Raw genomic sequence first — 20,743 nt, forward strand, 5'->3', positions numbered from 1 at the left:
AAGTTTGATTCCACGGCAACATGCTAATCAATATAAGTATAGGATAAATAAGTATAACATATGAGTATATTTAAAGTGAAGTTAAGGGGTTCAATTTTTTTAGGGAAGAGTCAGAATAGTATCTAACTTTGTAAGAGGTTTTGTGAGTTACATTTAAACTGAGAAATGTGACCACCAGTGTGTTTAAAACATTATACTGAGAAACGTGACCACCAGTGTGTTTAAAGATTTGTTTCCAGGAAAACTTACGGAAGTGGGCTATTTCCTGATTTCAATATTTCTCTATCGCCGCAACCAGAGATATTTATTGATTGAATATCAGAAAAAAGTTGATCTTCCAGATATTCTTTGGTTTCACTTCATTTTAAAGTTCACTTGAAAATTTAAGCTTGGCCATTGATCAGAAATGTGATGCATACGATAGCGCAGATGATTCATGGGCATACAATTTTTTTATAACGCCTATTCAATATATAATTTTCATTGAAAATTAAAATTCACAGAGCAGAAGTATTTTGCAGTTCGTACGCACACACACACACACACACACACACACACATACATACACACACAAACACACACACACACAAACACACACACTCACACAAACACACACACACACAAACACACACACACACACACACACACACGCACACACCCACACAAGCACACACACACATACCCACTCACACATATATATATATACACACATACCCACACATGCACACATACCCACACATGTACGGACACACACGCGCACACACAAAAGCACACATAGACACACACAAACACACGCACACACACATACACACATACCCACACACAAACAAATACACATGCGCGCACACACACAGACACACACAAGCACACACTGATACACAAACACATTCGCACATACACGCACAAACAGAAACACACGAACAGACACATGCACACAGAAGTAAACCCACGCATAGAAAGGAGACTTCTCTTGGATCAAAAACAAGCTTTTCACAAGTTTTGTTAAAGAAAATACAAAAACTGTATTTACGCTGATTTTTGATTGAAGTCTAGAAGATCATTTTTCGGCTTTTGTTTGAAACTGCTCAATTTTTCAAGGATATATGGATTTTTTAATAAATAATTTGTCAAAAAATCTACGAAAATTAAACAATTCTTTGAAATTTTGAAACAAAACAACATTTCAAACAGAACTAATCGGTTAAACAATCTTTTGCCCAATTTTTGACACACTGAAACTGAACGTAAAGCATTGCATTAACAAATTTAGTGTTAATTGCTCTATTCAATGAAAATCTGTTTTTATCTACAGATTAAAGCCAACAAACGGACTACGGAAAAAGCAACTCAACTAGAAGATATCTACTGTTCAACTATTCATTCCTAATTCATTAGTTACATTTGTTTTGATAAGTAAATTAGAGGTTTGAAAAGTTACTACATTTCCAAAATATGTCTGCCTTTAAAATAATGTGATATTTTGTTGTCAAATTTCCGTAGAAATCTGTAAATGTTTTTTTGAGATGATTTATGAAGGTCTTCAGCAGTTAGTTATGTTAAGGAAGGCTTGTTTTGCTGAAGTTTCTGGAAAGCCTTTACACCAATAAGGTTGAGACGTGTGCAAGTTTTTCTCTAACTCTGCGAGTGCTACCTAGTTTTCGTCTTTTTTTATCGCTAAAGAAAAGAGAGATCGCTGCAATCAGTGCCCAATTATTTACATTTTTTCGGCGTATGTCTTTTGTTTGAGTTTATGAAAAGATTTACAAGTGACTTGATGCAAACAAGAGCAGAAGACATTCGAACAAGACAAAAGGATGATTTCGTTGTGCGCGAAGACTTTATGCATGCTTTAATGTTGATTGCAATTTTTGGAGTATTTTTTTTGCCTTTCATGTAAGTAAGGAATAAGTTGAAAGCAAACAAAAAATTTTGGTTGTAGAAAAAAATCACCTATATACGTTCTTCTAAACCTAATTTTGCAACGGTTTCAGTCGCTTCTTCAAAGGTGATTCCAACAGAATTTTGGAATATAAAATTGAGTTTTTGTCCTTTTTACCTTAAAGATTGTTTTTTTATTCGGAGAAAAGAAGACAAAATTGTCAAGTTATTGTTTCTGTCTGTTGCTGCTTTCAGTAAATGTTGACTTTCTAAAATGAATTAGAAGTGATTCAGATTTTTGTGACTGATTTGAAATTATAAGAGCTTGGACTTCCAAATAGGAGTTTGGATTTCTGCTGACAGACGAGTATTTCAATCTTAGTTTAAGCTGGATATTCCGACTCTGCTGAGAATTTTGGAGCACTGATGTATTAAAAGAAATAACGCACACAGAACTGAAACGCTAACCATTAAGAAGTAAACTCACTAAGAAATTAGAATTTGTGTTTTTTTTAAGTAGGAATGTTAATTTTTGTAAAATATGTTTGATTGCACTTTTGAGACAATTTTTTTATTCATAGGATACTGACGCTGCAAAGTTAACATTAATTTTCACAATCGTGTCATATCAAGTTGTTAACACCTTATTTTGATTTTTTTCAGCTTCCAAAAATATTTGAGGGTTAGAAAATTAAAGATTTACTTGCTATTTTATGAAGCCAATTTTAGTCGATGGTTACTTTTTACTGAGAATTTAAAAAAATGTGCATTGTAACATTGAAAAGCTAATGAGAAAAAAAGTCAATCCTTTAACACCCTTTTCCTAACCTTTTTTTTTCTGGAAGAGAGCGTGAGAAGGTTTGAAAATGTTTTACACTTCTAAATAATTCACGCTTTGTTCACATTCAATTGCCTAAATATGAATTTACATTTTTTCCTCAAATGCATTAGTTTTGGTGTATTATGTAGTCCCTTATGATCTTGAAAAACAACTTAAATGCAAATTAGACAAAAATTTCCCAGAAACGCAGGCTCAAACATAATATTTTAGTTAAAATGCAAAAAAAATTGTCTACACTTTTTTGTTTTTCAATTTGAAGAAAGCATTCAAATTAAATTTTCGTTGTAAGTTTTTTATTTTCATTCAGTTGGAGTAGTGAGTAGCGGCAGTTATACGTCGAGAGTGAATAAGCTGATTTGTAAAAAATCGAAGAACTCGAACGAATGGTAAAGCGAACAAACAAATATAGTAGGAAGAACTTGAAGTTGACTCAAAAGATATGCGAACCGGTTTCCCGCTTTTTCACCCCTAATCATTTAATCCCCTATCATTTAACCCCTATTTATTCACCCCTGTATCCTTTAACCCCTCTATCGTTTAACCCGGCTATCATTTCACCCCAATTTTAATCTTTCTATAAGATAAGGATTATTAAATTAGCAATATAATCATTTGGCCATGCCTCGTGAGCCATGGTCATGCCCCAGCGGCCCGTGGGACCTGATATGAAACTATCACAACCGAACGTCGGATTAATTTATCCACTTAATTATGACAAAAAAGCCTTTAATGTCGACTGCTAATTGGCGGGATGAAATGATAGAGGGTTGAAATGAAAGAGGGGTTAAATGATAGCGAACCATATCTGACTGCCGGCTCAAAAAATCGTGGTTCATTAATTTACTCACACTTAGCAGAGCAAATGCAAAAAAATTATGAATTGAGATTAAAACGCAGAAATGAACCATTGTTTTATAAAATTTTTTCTAGTTCTCAGTTTAAAAGTCATGCATAACATTAATTAAGGTACGATATTTCATTTTTACTCAAGAGCTGTTAAAAAACAACTGAAACAATAAAATTGCTGCTACCGAGAAAACGGGCAAGTGAAAAAATAATTATCTGTTAGTAGTATAATAAGCAGGTCTCTTAAGTTGCTTTGACTTAACATTTTTCACTTCACTTTGATATTATTTTTGTCTGGTAACTCACTATCTATAACACAGATGGCGCACTAAGCGAAGAAAGAACCAACGAATACAATAAACAATAGCAAGAAAAATATGTCTGTTACATTAAAAACAAGCTCATCATATATTTGTAATGAAAAACCTTAGTCGTTTTTTAAAACTTTTGATGAATATTTACCATTTGTTTGCAATATTGCAAGAATGTTAGACACTTATCGTGGAATGTTAAGGTGTGGGTGGAGTTGGCAATTTATGATTCGACGACAATTCGCAACATTGCTAATACCCAAAGTGAGAAATGGGCACAGGGTTGTTTTGCTACAGCGTTCGCATGTCAGGAGAGAACTGTTTTTTTTTTTGTATGTTGTGATATCATGTTTTTGGTTATTATCTAGGCCCACATCAGCAAGTCATCACCTGGACCAAAGGGGCTTCAATTCCCATCATTCGTCTAATTCGCCATTTCGTGGTCCAGCTAGTCAGACTCCCCTAAACTATAGCAGCATAGCCAATGGTCAGACGGCACCCACGGGTGAGGATGATATTGATGGGGGAGGGGCGGCAGGTGCTATTCACATGCAGCAGACTCACAAGTATAGCCCAGGAGTTGCGATCCCGACCTTGACAGTTGACGATGTCGTGGAGGATCTGGGATTTGGAATGTACCAGGTACTGGCTATTGGAAATTTTAAAGTAGAGCTCAAAATCGGCGAGCGATGAATCTACTTACTTAGTGAAACTTGACAGTTCATCAACTCTGAGAGCTTAAAGCCAATTAGGTAGGCCTGCGCGAGGAGAGATGCTGGCTCTCATCTATTTCTGGTCGGTAAAGGAACCAAGTTAATTTATACCTTTTTATTCAAAATTTTATCTTAATTTTATCTGATGTCATATAAATTTGATCTATCTTATTTGCAGTTTAATCCAGCGTGTTTCTGCGGCTTAAAGTGATGCTAAATTTTAAATTCTCTGCATAACGGTGGAAACAAATTGCTAAAACTTAGCCGTTCAAACTGAGGAAATAAACAATGCCAAAGCTGTTCTACTCACCCAACGTCATTTTTTAACGGACTCATGAAAAACATAAGAGGACTCATCAAAGGGAGCTTTGTTTGAAATAGGACTCATGAAAAAATATCTGTCCATGAACATAAGACCAAAATCTTCGAATATATTTTGCCCGACCCATGAAAAGCCATGAGCTACGCAATTTACGTATTAACAGATTTTTTTCTTGCGCCATCGAAAGAATTTCGCAAGTTTAATTAGGTAGCACGACCGAATAAATTTTATTATCCACTGATAAAGTTTTCGAGTGCTTCTAAAATCGGTCGATTTCTCGATGAAGGGTTATCTCCATTTTTTGTTCAGGTGAAGATAGTCGCCCTAGCAGGCCTAGCATGGATGGCAGAATCCATGATGGTGAACGTCCTTGGAGTGTTAGGTCCTGAAATCTACTGCAAATGGCAACTATCCGCAGATGCAGAAGCTGCCATTGCCATTGCAGGGTTCCTCGGACTCATGCTTGGCTGCATGTTCTTTGGGATGGTTTTTGACAGGTTCGGAAGGCGTTTTGGCATGCTTCTGTCTGTCGGATGGTCTGCTGTGTTCTGTTTGATCACTGCTTTCTCCACTCGCTACGTCTTTCTTGTGATCAACGTGTTCTTGATGAACTTCGGAGCAGGTGCAAGCAGCTTGGCAGCTGTCTACTCTACAGAATTCATCCCAGGCAAGCATTCAACTTTTGAGGAAATTGAATTTTTAAATTTGAATATTGTAAATTAAAATAACCACTTGGTTAGTCTTATAGGCTAGAAATTGACAATGAAACTTTAATATTTTCTGAAGTTAGAAAAACTTAAGGTTTTGTTTTCCTTAATTAATCTAACCAAAATTAAAAATTTGAATCTCGCTACATCTGTCAATTGAAATTATTTTGTGTCATTTAAGCCGTTCTACTTTTATTTTTCGCTTAAATTTGCTCTTCAGCTTTTCTTTCTGTGTTATAGTTGGAAGTTTCTGCAAAAAGTTTTGCATAACTGAACCTTTACTCCATCTTGCCTTTCATTTTTATGATAAAAAAGGTTATGGTCGTTAAAGTATGCGTATACAGTAACTGGCAAAGTTTCGATTAATTTGAAGTTTTTATTAGAATGTCTAATGTAGAATTTTGAAAAACCTTATTTAACGACACAAATATTTTTTGGAGCTGTGCTTGAAGAATTTTTGTTTCTAATCATCCCAGACAGTGTTGCGTTTTGTTTATAGGAAACAAATTTTTTAGCTGCAGTATGTATGCTTGTTAATTTTGTTAATAGGAAAGGTAAGTATTTTTTGAAAAAAATGGCGTAAAATTCCAAATACGACAAAAGAACTAGTTTGAAAAAGTTAATTTTTGTTTTTACAGGTATTGGAGGCTAACCAAGAATAAAGATGTAATCACTGATAACTTATTTGCAAAAATCCCCATCGAAGTTTCTCACAAAACTGGTTATAGTACTTTCTCTCTAATGGTTTTCAGAATTAGTAGTTTTCGTTGATGTTTCTTTTCCCGTAAGCAATGACTGTTTGTTGTTATTTTTTTTTTCGTGATCTCGGAATGTTATGAAGAATGGTGAACATTGCGAGGCATTTTACGTCTATTCAAATCGTTGAAGCATAGCATATGAAAATGGCTCAATCGAGAAGATGATCTGTTTGACCATACTTCCACCTTAGTAGGAATAAATTAATGAGACTACTAAAAATAACCTGCTATTTTAGTCTCAGAAGAAAACGGTCTCAGAGAACACAATCCCATATTGAAAAAAACTCCTAGATAAAACTGTCACCTTCAAAATATTCCCAAACAATTGGATTCATGAAACGCATGCCCGCCAATTAACAAAACATAGTTCTTGAGATATGAGGATTATATGCCATTAAACAAATATTATGCTAATTACAGAAGTTTCCGTCAAATTGTGTGTTGTGATTCAAATTCTTGGTCATTATCCTAATTTATGTAAAAAACATTTAGAGCTGTTTTGTCGTCAAATATTTTGTAATCAGAAAATTTGAAATTCAAACTTGTTCACGATAATTTAGATTAAGATTGTTCTGACTATTTAACGTTAATTGATTTTCTTCATCATTGGAAATTTAAGCTGGTACTTCAAATATCTGTAATCGGAAATATACTTGCACTTTTAAAAATCATTTTCCTTGGTAAGTTCATGATAAACTTCCTAGATATAAACATTTATTTCAAAAGAATTACCACGTTTTTTTTCGTAGATTCGCATTTTATAGAGTGGTTCATTGAGACTTTGATACAGGATTAATCAAACTGTCTCGAATTTCTGTCATGAAGTGCCGTTTTTTTATACTGATGCTAACTAAATTCAACTGTGATTTGCAGTTAGAATGCGATCAACAGCCATTTGCATCATGAACTTCTTCTGGGCGGGTGGGGCCTCGTTGACGTCCCTGATTGCCCTCATCTTCCTTGGGTCCAGTAAAGCCGGCGACACTGCCAGACGTATGACGGACAATTCTGGTTGGAGATCTCTTATCGCGTGCTGCTCAATCCCTTTGTTTCTGTTTGTGGCGCTAGCTTATAAACATCTTCCCGAATCCCCCAGATTCTCCATGACCAAAGGCAACCCTATCGAAGCTTCGATTGTGTTGAAGAAATTCGCGGACGAGAATAAACGGAATTGCCCCGTTGGAAACTTGGCCGCTGATCAAATTTCATCACAAGGTATAACATACCAACCCATCAACAATTTTTATATTCATTTCCATGTTTCAAGTTCCGGTTGAGGAAGTAACAGGGGGACATTTTGATATTTTACAAGTGCAGAAAAATGGGAAAATATGTCAGTTTTATGTCCTTAATATCAATTTTTCAAGTATATCGCTTTTCCTTAGTATAAACAAGGCAAGCAATTATAGTGATTCGTCCTTCTACAGGTAGCCTGCGCAGTCTGATCAACTCGTACACATGGCGCAAAACAACAGTGGGTATCTGCACAATAGTATTTGTGGTCCGTTTCTGCTACTACGGAACCATCTTGCAGACCACTGAGATCTTCCAGGAACAGGACGTGGGCTCCTTCTGTGACCTTCAGGGTGCTCTCGGGGTGTACAGGTTGCGCTTCTTTTCTTTTAAGGGATATTCCATCAGTACTTTTGAAGGTCCAATGCAATTGATTAAAAGATCAAATTTCAAGCCTACACCCCCTCATGGTTCCCAGTTGAAAATTACCCAATCTTAGATAGCAGGTTAGCATGCAAAATGGCCGAGACGAGAAAAGAAGGAATGGCGGAAAGAAGTAGTTTAGTCAGCTATACAGTTGCGTAAAGTGGTGCTACTTTTGTAACAGCTGCAAAAAGTGGTCAAAAACATTGCCACGCAGTTTTATCCACCACCCTCTCTAAGTTATTCAACTAATCGCCTTCGCCTCCGAGTTTGACGGTTTACCGATGGCGATTACAACATGTATGGTAATATTCATCAGTAGATTCCGTGCTCCACAGCTATATCATAAAGCGAATTTAATAAGATTATGTATTTTAAGACACATTTGTTTCTGGCCTATTTTCCACTTACAAATTTTGCTTAATTAACAAATTTCAGCACAGTTTTTATTACATTTAGCGTTTCATAATTTCTATATAGAAAGCGACATCACGGAAAGTGTAATAAAAAACGTTTCTGCCCATTACTACAGATAAGTTCACGTTCTTATAGGCACTTACCACTTTACTTTTGTCGATAAGAACTCTATGGTTGATATATCGGGAAATCAGCGTGATGACGATCATTTTAGTGTCGAAAATCCATTCATATCTAACGGACTTTTATATTATAATTAAAATATAAAAAGAGCCCCAAACAATGATCAAAAGCAAAAACAAATCAATATATATATATATATATATATATATATTATATATATATACATATATATATATCTATATATATATATATATATATATATATATATATATATATATATATATATATATATATACAACGATTGATTTTTGTTCCGACCCCACTTTAGGAGGAACTATATATTCAAATGGGTTTTTTTTGTTCAGAAAATTTTGGCCGATCGATATATTCATCGTAAAGAAATGTCAGTGGTATCATTAAAAATCTCGCCCAACGTAGAATTCGAAATTAAAAAGATTTTTTTCACTTTCGTATATTTGAGGAGTTATCGAGGATTGAAGTTTTGTGTGAACACCGCATATTTGACATGATTTTGTTCATTTTTAGTGTAAACGTAAACTTTCATCAAATTATCAATCTTTTATTAAAATGTAAATTCAAAATTACATTTCAAGCCACAAAATGGATCAATTCTTGTGTTCTTAATAGACAAAAGGCAATAAAATGACTAGTTCTGGTCTCATAGGGACGTTTACTATGAAAAAATCGATTTCTATTTGAGCGCTATTTTTTTCTAGAAAACTTAATCTTTTTTGTTTCTTTTTAAATTACCTAAAGACTAGTCAATCTTCATATCAAGGTTCCGTTAATGAAAAATCTCATTTACAGTCAAATGAAGCCCAAAGAACTAAAGAATTGTTTTCAAAGAATCGCTCATGTTTTTGTTGGCTATAACTCCGAGTTTTTGAATTTTTAATGAATTTTTGATTTTTTTTGAGGTTTTAGCTATTTGTTGGAGTCCTATGGCACACTCTTTTTGACTAAAAGTACAATAGAAATTTTGCAATGAGCGGTAAGTGATCCTATTTTGTGGTTTGAGTTAACAGCTAATGGCTCTTAAGACTAAAAATAATTCTCCAAAATTTTTTTGAACAATTACTGATCTTCAATTTAATTTTATGAATGATAAGTCAGTATCAGTTATGACAGGACCCCCCTTTCTGCTGCAACAAAAATTAATTAGTTGAGCGGTTTTATTTTCTAACTAGCGGTTTTATGAATTCGAGGCCACAAGATATCGAGAAAAAAATTTGAATTTTTTTGGATATTCCAGTATTTTTGGTTTCTGTTGAAATCTAATCACATTATTCTAATTTTGATAGCTCCAATTGGCTTAGAGAAGACGTTCAATGGAGTGAAGATAAAGTTTGCTTTTTGCCTGTACTTGATGTTGTTTTTATAGTCAATAGTCTTATTGTGATGTCTTGTTGACTACCTATGCCTGACAAACATGCCTGTCCTCCCATCGAGGCTTAACAGAGCTTATTTTTTGACTTCCGTTGAAAGCTATTGATTTTAATGGCTGTTAAGAATTTGGGAACAATTTTTCGAAAAAATTTTTTGAACATTAACCGATCTTAAACTTATTTTAGTGAACTCTGATTCAGTCTCCGTACTGACAGGACCACCTTACTCTCTACTGCAACCAACTTTAATATGGTTAGTGGTGTCATCTTCTTACTATCGGTTTTTTGAGTTCGATGCCACAAGATTTCGAAAAAATATAAAATTTACGGATCTTTTCGTATTATTGGCTCCTATTGAAATCTTTTCGTATTATCCTTATATTGATAGCTCTCCTTGGCTTAGAGAAGACGTTTATTGGATCATAGATAAAGTTTTCTGATAGAAGGTTGTGCTTTAAATGGCTCCGACACTTTCTTCTCGCGTTTTCATACTGAATTTGTGCTATTGGTTTTTCCCTTTGTTTGTTGTTGTGGTTCTCATAGTCAATTACTTTTTGTAATGGTTTTAGGATGAATTATGAATAACAAACATCTGAGTTGTCCCATTAAGGCATAGCTTAGCGAATTTTTTGGCTTCCGTTTAAAGCTAATGATTTTATTGGCGTTGATACTACGTTTTTTCTCAAAAGTTTTGTAGTTTTAATGTATTTGTCCCTAATTGATGATTTTTTGATGTCATGTTGTTACAACAGAATTTTTTGCTGTTAAAAAATTAGTTAAAGTATTTACTGAAAAGTTCATTTTTCAATGTCTTCGACAGTTTTCTCGCTCAACTTTTTTTTGATTTTGCAGGTTTTGCCTGTTTTTTGTTTTGTTCTTTAAGTAGCCGTAAATTGCTGACCGGTCGCATAACTTTGTAATGGAAGAATGAGTGAGCAGTTTTACCCGAAGCAGTCAGTTTAAAGCGAATAGTCTCAAAAATTGAAATTATGATATACATTTTCAAAGATTTTTAAAACATTTTAGTTTATGTTGTTCTTTTTGTCAACTTGTAACTTATTCTCATCATTGAGAAGTCCGATCCAATTCCTTGTATATCAAAATTTAATTTACCTATTGATGTTATGCTGTTACTGATGTTTTGTTTGTTGGACAATATGCGTTTTCATAAACTTTTGTGAGTGCTGTTTTTGTGTTTCTTCTCTTCTTATAGCACATTCGCGTAATAACAAATCCAAATGACTTTCAAATTAGGCCCAGATGAACTTATAAAATCATTCAGTCTAGCTTGAGCTGAATTAGTATATTTAAAATTGAAAGAAAAATACAAAATATTCGGATAATAGCTAGTGATTTTATTGACTTCAATAATTTGTGTTTTCATAAATTGTTTCTAATTTTTGAGTTTTTCTGCATCTTTAGTCTGTTAGTATGGCTTAGTCTAACCAAAGACAGGCCGTATTGGTTTTTTATTGAATTTTTAGTTAAATTACCAAGAACGATTTTGTTAAAAGCCAACATTTTTTAAGACTTTAGAAATTATTTGGTTTACAAAGTGTTGATTGATTTTTGAATTTCGCCTCATTATTTCTTCTTTTGTCAATTTGTTACCTAGTCTCATTAAGGAAAATGTCCATTCGCTGTATAGTTGGGAAAATTAAATTTGTGCAGTTAAAATTTTATGCGATTAAATTTTGACGTTACTAGATGCTTTTAAATTGAGTTATTTAGTTTTTGCCCTGAAACTCTTTTTTTTGCTTATTTTGGTGTTTGATTTTTTTCTAAGTTTTTTTTTAATTACAGATTTTGTGGGCGCTGTAATGAGGTCTGGCTTTATGTTTTTCAATTAGTAGTTAGGTTTTGTAACATTTTTTAACTCAAACATCTATTTTTGTTATCTCTTCATTTGATTTACAATTAAGGCAAAAATGTAGATGAGCTTGGGTTGGAACACCATGTGCCAACGCACATTAGTGAACCTCCTTGTTGAGGCTTAAAATTTACAATATTGGATTTTTATAGCTTTTTATATTGTGTATTTTTCGCATATTCCGTAACTTTAGCTAAAATTGTCATTAGTTTTGCTAAATTTTGTTAATATTATCAACAATAGTGTTAATGGTTTTACCTCTAAAGATAGAGGATAGTTGCTTAATGGTTTGATCCAAGGTTTTCTTGCTAAATTTTTGGAATTTCAGACATTCTCGTAAGGAATATGCCAAATATGGTTCTTTAGACCATTTTGTTTAAATTCGCCAGTAGTAAAAACCTCACGTTGGTGTATCTGCAAATTATTTGTCATATCAAAACAAATTTTTCTTTGATTTTTTGAGAGAGATGATAGGTTGTTCACAAAAGTCTTATGTAGACTGAACTGAATTTGGGACTTCTTTTCCTAAAATTACCTAAAATTAGAGTTTTTTCCCATGAAAATTCAGACTTTTTTCGACGATGTTTAACGAATTAAACCGGCAAGAGCACATTTTTGATCCCAAAATACAACGCCCCTAATTAAAAGAAAGTGTCAATGATTGACTTTGGGCGAATAAAAACGAGAATCATTGGGGCTATTCTGTTATTAGTATCAACATAGATGGAAGACAACACTAATAATTTTTTACAAATGTTTTAAAAATTTGATGATGATCTCGGCCACTAGTATAATAAGTGATGGAAAATAATACAGTTTATAATTGTGCTGATATAGATGTTTTCCTAAAAAAGAGATTATGTTCCAAATTACAAGATAACCGTGGTAAGAGCTTTGCTAATGAACGGTTATCTTTTAAGGCTCTTACTAGACGACCCCATTCTTGTGTGTGCAAGATAACCGTCATGTAGAAAAACTTGCAAAATCTTACGCGTCGGAGTTCAACAAGGGGTAATGAGAATCAGCAATAGTTATGAGACATTTCCAACGGAGACATTTAAGAAGTGTTTTAGGTGCAATGCGATGTGTAAAAGGCTTCATTCTCACGACTACGTCGACCTACTGCTTACGACACTAGCCGAGTTCCCTGGTCTTGTTGTAACATACTTCATTGTGGACAGATACGGTCGCAGACTTAGTCTGGCCGCCGTTCTGGCTGGGATGGCATTTGGATACAGTATTCTCTTCATTTGTCCAGGTCGACAGTTGACAGACGCGGCGTTCTTCATCGCCAGGGCACTCGCAATTTCGTCATTCAATACTATAGTGCTCTATGGAGCTGAAATATACCCCACCAACATGAGAGCTACGGGTAAAAAAAAAACAAAACACTTTGGTCAAGTTTTTTGCCAACATTAACTCTTTTAAGCGAAAATTGTGAACAATGCTGTAAAAGCGGTGAAAAACAACAAATCGCTGCAAAATTCGCCGCGACGAGTCCTCAGTCCGGGCTTTTATCTAAACCGTTTCTTCAAGGGTAGCGCTTCGAGAGAATCTAGAACTAGCGTAAACAAAATACGTTGAAATTGTTTGACAATAATTTTTATCGTCTGTATTGGTAGTCAAATCACAGAAAGAAATTAAGAATTATGATTAATTATGGTTGAAAATATTTTATTCAAGAAATCCTTAAAAGCCTTTTATATTATAGTTTCTAGGGAAAATTGTTATATCACAAAATGAATCACTTTCAATCCAAAGAAATGTTTGTTAAATGGTTGCCGTTAATTTATTTGTTAAATTATTTTTCAATGTTTGTCAAGAATCATAGCCAGGTCTCAATTTGCTTAAGATCATTTCATTAGAGTCTAATTCAAATAAGTTGATAAATTCCAACAATGGACCTATTCAACTATGGATTAAATTCAAAACACATGACTTTCAAACTTTATTGTATTTTGGAAAACGTTGATATTCCGCATTTGTTTTTGAAATTAACATTCTGGAAATGAAATCTTCCAGATCTTTGACACGATTATTTTTCCACTTAGAAATTAAAAGCAACTCTAAAAGGATGAAAATCATTCAAGCATTTTTCTTTTATTCATTGTTGTGTTTTTTGCCAATAATTCTGCTGGTTTTCTGATAATATCCAAAGAGACGTTTTTTTTGCAAAATTTGTTTGATTAAAAATTCACAGGATGCTTTTATTGAATTTCTCAAATTGAGAATTCTTTACAGACAACATTAGCAAGAATTTAAAAAACAAAAACAAACTGAAAACGAAAATTAAAAAGAATTGAAAACTAAAATAGACACGTGCAGATTTTAAAAGATTTTTTCTGGACAACAGCATTAGTTTTCAATCACTACTGGTTGGAACAAATTTCTGCTGTAATTTATCATCTTTGTTCTAAGTTCACCTTTTGAAATGTTTTCTGATCAGTTTTCAATAAATAAATCGAATATGGTTGAACAAACCCCGAAGTCATTCACAGAATGTGCAGTTTTTCTCTGAAATTGTCAGTCATCCTTCAAATCTGTTTCGTTTGAGAATATATTGGCAACGTTTGAACAATGAGATTGTCTGACCTTCAATTGTTTAATAATGAGATTCCTATGCAAAAATTGGTTTCAGGACAATTAACTCAATGCCATTACATCTAATGCCAATGTATTCAATGCATTTTAATTTTTTAGTGCAATAATCCGACTACATATTAGCAGTCGCTATGAGACGCATGTTTTAACATTCTCAATGGCCGAGGCCATTGGTAATTGCTATGGAACTTTAATTTTTCCGCTTGAGTATGTTAAAACATATGTTAAGACTTCTAATTTGCTGTACTTAATAAAAAAGCTGGAAAACCTTAGAAAAGGCAATAATAAAGTTAATTTTTTGAGAAATTGCGCCTAATTAGGGACGAAAAGCATCTCAAAATGTCTAAACAATCACTTAAGATAAGTTTTTATAGCTGCGAAGCTGTAAGCTAAGCGGAGCTACATTGCGATGCTCTTGTTTTTTTTTTACAGTTGAAAGAATTGGGGCGCTGTCTTTTTTACGACTAGGAGAGGAGTATTGGAGAAGTCCTTTTTTTTTAAATCAAGTTTATTGGAGTAAATTTTGAAGCAGGAAAAGAAAAACGTGAAAACATTTGGAGTGAATTTGTTGCAATGAGATTGTCTGACCTTCAATTGAGAGAATAAAGAATTGAGCGAAAAGACAGTGGTTTTTCTTGGTCACAATGCTGTTTTCTAAAGAGCGAGAAATTAAGGTGTGAAAAAAAAAATCTGCGAGCGAGCAAAATATTTTGTTCACATGCGCAATTTAAAGTACTTTTCAATATTTTTGGTTAAGAGATTTGATTATGATTTTGTTTTAATTTTAGACTGGTGGTTTTGGTAGTGGTCCGAAGGTTTCTGGAATTTTATATAAATTTAATGTTAATTCGGAGGTCTTTCAAGTTTTTTGCTGAATTTTGGGCTAATTTTTGCCATTCATTGACGATTGTTTTATTTTACTGCCACAAATGGCTGTTGAAAAGACCCCTATTACTTGAGGAGTTTTTAGATAACAAATGGTTACAAATGGTTTTGTGGATATAAAGCATTTTTGTTCAGAAATATTGCAAATAATAGCGAACCTGAAACAATTTTTTTTTAATTTTTTTTTTACAGTTTGTCGTTTTTTTCTGATTTTTTAGACAAACTTTGTAGCTTTTTATGACTTTCCGATTGTTTAGCGAGCATTTGGATATCCTAGTGGCTGAAAGGAATTTTGGTTTGGATTTATGTGCTTTTGTTTTTTAAAAATTTCATTAACTTTTTCCAGTTTTTAGTCCAAGTTGTTTGTGAGAGCTTGTTTTTTCATGATTTAGCTTCAATTATTTTGAAAAACTTTCATAATTTGTTTTAGTAGGTACTAGTTGTTTTGATGAAGTAATTTTTGCAGAGATGGTTATTTCGGGATCTCAATCTATGACAAAATTGGATCAGATTTTTTTGTCATGTTTTAACAGACTTGGTTTTGTTGTTTTTACTTTTTTGTTTTATGGTTTCTTTCAAAATATTTATAACTTAGTGGAGGCGCGTTTTGTCTGACGAGTAGTTGGATGGCGTTTAAATGGATTTCCACTTCGACACACCGGAATTCTTTCGGCTACGGGTTTTTTTATGATCTCTTCACACACATTTTCATGATTTTTGAATTCAAATTGGAGTTGTGATTTTGGTTACGCCGAAAGAGGAAGTGGAACGAGTGGTTTTGCGGTGTGAATTTTTTTCTCACTTGAATTTCAAAGTAGAGTGAGAAAACGGTGTTTGAACAAAAATCCGCCTTCTCGCTAATGGTTTTTTGTGCACATGCGGCTTTCTTTTTATAGATTTCCTATTTTTTATCTGATTTTTGGAATTGGTTTTCCCAGTTCACTCATAGTCCGTTCAAGGTCTAGTTTTTTGTTTAGTCAATGAAAATTCTATGAATTGTACGTCAGGACTTGGCCTGTTATGTTTTTTTTTGTCTCGTCGTCTTACGCTCTTTTTTCGTTTTACATTTGTTAACACAGCAAAGCTGAAAAAGTCAAATTTTCCGAATGACTGCTTCCTCTCACTATTGGCTTTGCGTGCGTGACGTAACTTCTCACTCTCGTAGAAAAAGGTTTATGTGTGATTAGGTTTTGATCATACGGGACTGACCTCAATCAATAAAATGACTTTTGCACTTAAGTTTAATTTGAACTAAGTTAAGTTCAAAAAAACTCATTTGTGTAATAAAGGTCCCTACTGAAAAGGCTTCTGCGCAATGATTTTCAACATGCTTTTTTAATTTATCGCTGAATGTTTTTTACATAGCTTTTTGAGCGGCATCGATAATTTTTTCAACTTACATCTGTATCTGTTTCTAGTATCTGTCTCAATGAAAAGTATTTGCATGTGTCTTATCCGATAACAAATAACAACTCTGCAAGCACTGTAGTACATATTGAATATTTCAGGTCTGGGCTTCTGTAGCTTCGTGGGTGGGTGTGGTATGCTGCTGGTGCCAATAGTGACCGAGATTATATCCAAGACTTCCTCCCGACTAGCCACAACTATATTCGTAGGGCTAGCCTCCCTAGGAGCATTCACGGCCCTCTCTTTACCCCTAGAAACTTCTGGACTCAAGCTAGGCCAGTTAAACTTGTAACACATGCTTATTCCACATTTTAAAAAGAAAAGTTGATCTGTTCTGTGACCCCCCGCTCAGTGGTGAGCTTACATGCTGCGAAAAAGAATAGGTCCAAAAATTCAAATGCCATTGCTCAGTTTTAGCTAGTTTTCAAAACCAGTGGTGAACTAAACCCAAATGAACGATTCAATTTTATGTCAGTTATGTTAGAAACGTCAACAAATAATCATCATATGATGCCGATCAGTATTAAGATCATAGAAAAATCATGAAAAATATCATTACAAAGATCATTATTAAAGTAAAAACAGAATACGACGGAGATGAAATTTATGGCTCAACAAATTCATTCGATCGCAAATTATTAGAAATGGCTGAAGTTAATTTAAACACAGAACGCAATTTGTTATCAGAAATAGTCATAGGTGTCTCATAATGGGATGTACATGTACATGTAACAAACCATTTGAGCATTTGCAAATTCCCTCAACGCCATTAACGAGACCAAAGAAACAATAACAGAAATAAGAAACATTAATGCGTCTGGGTGCGAATCCACATAAGGTATTTATTATGATTTGCCGGATTTGGCCACCCAGACGACAGCCAATTACATAGCCAAAACCTATAAGATACATATGAAGACATCGAAAAATAGGAAAATGTGGCCGATTGATGTTGAGTTTAGAAAGGTCACCTTAATTCCAAGGTCAAAAGTGATGTGAGAGCTTTCATTGAGTGAAAACGTGCAAAAAGTTGCTTATCAGTGCAATAAAATGAATGTTGTTATATCTTTATGTGTATATTTATCAATTCATTCTCCATTAAATTATTAATTGAAACCAATCAAATTATGGATTGCTTTTTGTTTAGAGTATACCGAATTCAATCTGTAACCTGCACATTTTCTCTACTCTAATTGAAACCAGATAACTTTAGTTGACTACAAATTCTAAGTATATAAGAATTGGTACCTGATGTTGCAGGAAAATTTGGCAAACGTTTTGTGTCTGCGTTGAGCATAGCCATAACCTTGTCAACTCTTCTCTTTTTCTACTGGAATTAAAGCTGTTGTGTCCTCCAATTTTAATCAATAAGATCGGGTTCAGTTTCATCTAAGTAACACATCCTCAAGATTTGCTGCATAAATAAACATTATCCTAGGCTTTGGAATCAAGCTACGGCAAAATCTTCCGATATGTTGTCAAAAATTTTGAGTTGACTTAATTTTCTATCTCAGCTGTTTTAGGAATTCCTAGTTAAAACTTGAATTTTTTTCGAAATATTCACTTTGAAAGAAAAAATTACAATCTTTCACTACAGACAAAATTATGAACTTCTTTATTCAAACCAATTACTTAAAAATTTTCGAATTTGTGAGAACTCTATCAGCGTGGACTCATTTTAACAATATTGATGTTACACTTGTAGAGGATCTTTGATATTCAGCAAAAAAGTATCTTGTTTTTTAGTAAGTGGCGTAAGTTTGGGCAGGCCAGTTGTTGTGGTAAGAGTTGAATGGAAGTTGAGAAATGTCGGCCCGTTGTGTCAATTTATGTAGGTTATGTAAATATGTAAAATATGTAAAATTTGAAAAGCTTAAATACTAATTTTCAGTTGTGCCGTATCTAAACTAATATGTTGAATCAAATGCGCTTTTGGGGTCGTAGAGTGATTTCATGTTTAATGCTAGAATTTTCCTTTCGCAGAAGAATTTATAGGTTATCAGAAAACTCCATAGATAAATAGATCTCATTGATGGGCGTGATATTGAATACAAATGACCCTTTGATCTATCACCTGACCATTTGCATTCCATTTTTATGAGAGTGCAGTGGAATGAATTATAATCATACCCAGTGACGAAACTTGATACACCTTGCCATGTCATGCAAGATCTTGTCAACTTCTGCAAAACTTGAAACATCTTGCCAAGATCTTGATAGACAAAATTTCTTGGAACACATTGATAAGATCTTGGCAAGATCTTATCAAGACATGTCAAGATTTTCTTGGCGTAACTTGATAAGACCTTGATAATTCTTGACACATAGAAAATTTTTTTTAAGCAACCCGAAGTGAGGAGGTGGAAATATGAACCGGGAATCCATAGAAAAATCGGCCATGACCAGACAATCCAGACAAAGAATTAGCTATGACTCGAAGTAGTGAGAATTAGCACTGCGTGGCAATTAGCAATTAGTGGTGAAAATTAACAAAAAAAAAATCACAAGTCACATCCATTTCATTGACAAAACACGAAATTAAATTATCGTGTTAGCATCCAAATTATCCGAGCTAGCATCCAGTTAAAAATTTTATTATACTGGAAAAAAGCGGCTGATTTGTTGGTTAATAAACTAACGGGAGCAGTATTTTCCGACATTCTTGATAATTCTTGATAATTCTTGCTTAATCTTATGATTTCCTGCTACATCTTGTTTTTGGGTGCTATTGAATTTTTAATACCTGATATATCTTGCCATGTCATGGTTAATCTTTCTTGGAAATTTTGCCAAGATCTTGTTTCTTGACAGCCATGCAAAAAACTTGCAAGTTTGTACTTATCTTGATGTTTTCTTGGTAAGTACCATGGCAAGATCTTGGCAAGATTTACCAAGCTTTATCAAGATGTACCAAGTTTCGATTCACTGAAAATTTTGTTTTAATTTCTCTTGTCTAGCTTTTTATTTTTAGTAGCTGAAAAGATAAAGATTGGCCAAGAGCTCAATCTTATTTTAGAAAATTTGATTTTAAAGTTGGCATTAATTCTTTTTTGGTGCGCACTTATTATTTGCTCATCCCATGTATTAAACATGAACTATTTCAATCCTGCGCCATCAAAGCGCTGAAAAATTTGCAGTGTACATGAAATAGGTGACAGCTTTTCTCCGCGTGTCTAGAAATTATATAGTTTTTCAGAAGAATAATTAGATTTATGTTCTATTGAAGAATACAAACATGCAATTGGGAATAACATTTGAAAACCTCGTAAAGTTGTTTCTACCAATTTTACTGCGGAGTTCAAACTTCATTTGATGATGGTAAGTACAAAAAAATTGAAAATTGCAGTGTTTATAAGAAAATGTTAATCAGACAGTGCACCTTAAACTGTTAGATACACTTTTGCACAAAAATTGATTCAAAATTTTTTCACGCGATGAGCCAAAAGACACCATCGGAATTGAACAGTTACTGAAATGTGATTTTTTCATTAGGCTCATTGATTTGTAGAAATAAAAAAAAACTTTGAATGCTATTTAGCAGTCTGGAATTATTGCGTGACCCTCTGAAAACATACGAAACTGGGCGACCATATGGTCAGGATGAGATAACATTGGAATGAAATCTGATCACCTCCCTCATCAGCCCACTCTACACCAAAACGTAGCACTCTTCTCAAAAGCTTTGTGTTCTGATTTGACTAGAAGATTTTGTTCTGCTTTGTTTTCCTTTCATTTCATCAAGGGGAGAGAAATAAAATTGTGTTGCAACTCTTTGTGATTAAACAAAAAATAATTGGAGCACTTTTTGGTTCTCTGACAAAAAGGTCAACAAAATTATACAAAAGGTGTTTGTTGTTTTTTTTTGTTATTGAGATGCTTTTTTGTGCCTCTTAAGATAGGAGCTAAGGACGCCTGTCAATCTCAAAAGCATTTTTAGTTTAACGTCACAGAATTGGTTGAATTTTTTGTGAGGTTTTCAACATCATCCAAGTAAATAATGGA

General features: G+C 33.7%; 2 protein-coding genes across 7 annotated transcripts in view; one reads left to right on the plus strand and one right to left on the minus strand.

Moving 5' to 3' along the window:
- The window catches only part of LOC142334636 (E3 ubiquitin-protein ligase AMFR-like), a 172,188-nt gene extending 163,792 nt beyond the window's left edge, over window positions 1-8,396 (minus strand). The window contains exon 1 of the mRNA XM_075382829.1: window positions 8,387-8,396. The gene's annotated coding sequence lies outside the window, so the exon portion shown is untranslated. The remainder of the gene's footprint in view (window positions 1-8,386) is intronic.
- The window catches only part of LOC142334637 (synaptic vesicle 2-related protein-like), a 53,256-nt gene extending 36,035 nt beyond the window's left edge, over window positions 1-17,221 (plus strand). For all 6 annotated transcript variants that reach the window (XM_075382832.1, XM_075382833.1, XM_075382835.1 and 3 more), the window contains 6 exons: window positions 4,245-4,518; window positions 5,221-5,578; window positions 7,250-7,591; window positions 7,804-7,981; window positions 12,922-13,220; window positions 16,843-17,221. In XM_075382832.1, the coding sequence (XP_075238947.1) occupies window positions 4,245-4,518; window positions 5,221-5,578; window positions 7,250-7,591; window positions 7,804-7,981; window positions 12,922-13,220; window positions 16,843-17,033 (1,642 nt within the window). In that variant the 3' untranslated portion in view covers window positions 17,034-17,221. The remainder of the gene's footprint in view (window positions 1-4,244; window positions 4,519-5,220; window positions 5,579-7,249; window positions 7,592-7,803; window positions 7,982-12,921; window positions 13,221-16,842) is intronic.
- The last annotated feature ends 3,522 nt before the right edge of the window (window positions 17,222-20,743 follow it).

Source organism: Convolutriloba macropyga, chromosome 2, assembly GCF_964194025.1.
Source record: "Convolutriloba macropyga chromosome 2, txConMacr16.3, whole genome shotgun sequence".
Classification (NCBI taxonomy): domain Eukaryota; kingdom Metazoa; phylum Xenacoelomorpha; order Acoela; family Convolutidae; genus Convolutriloba; species Convolutriloba macropyga.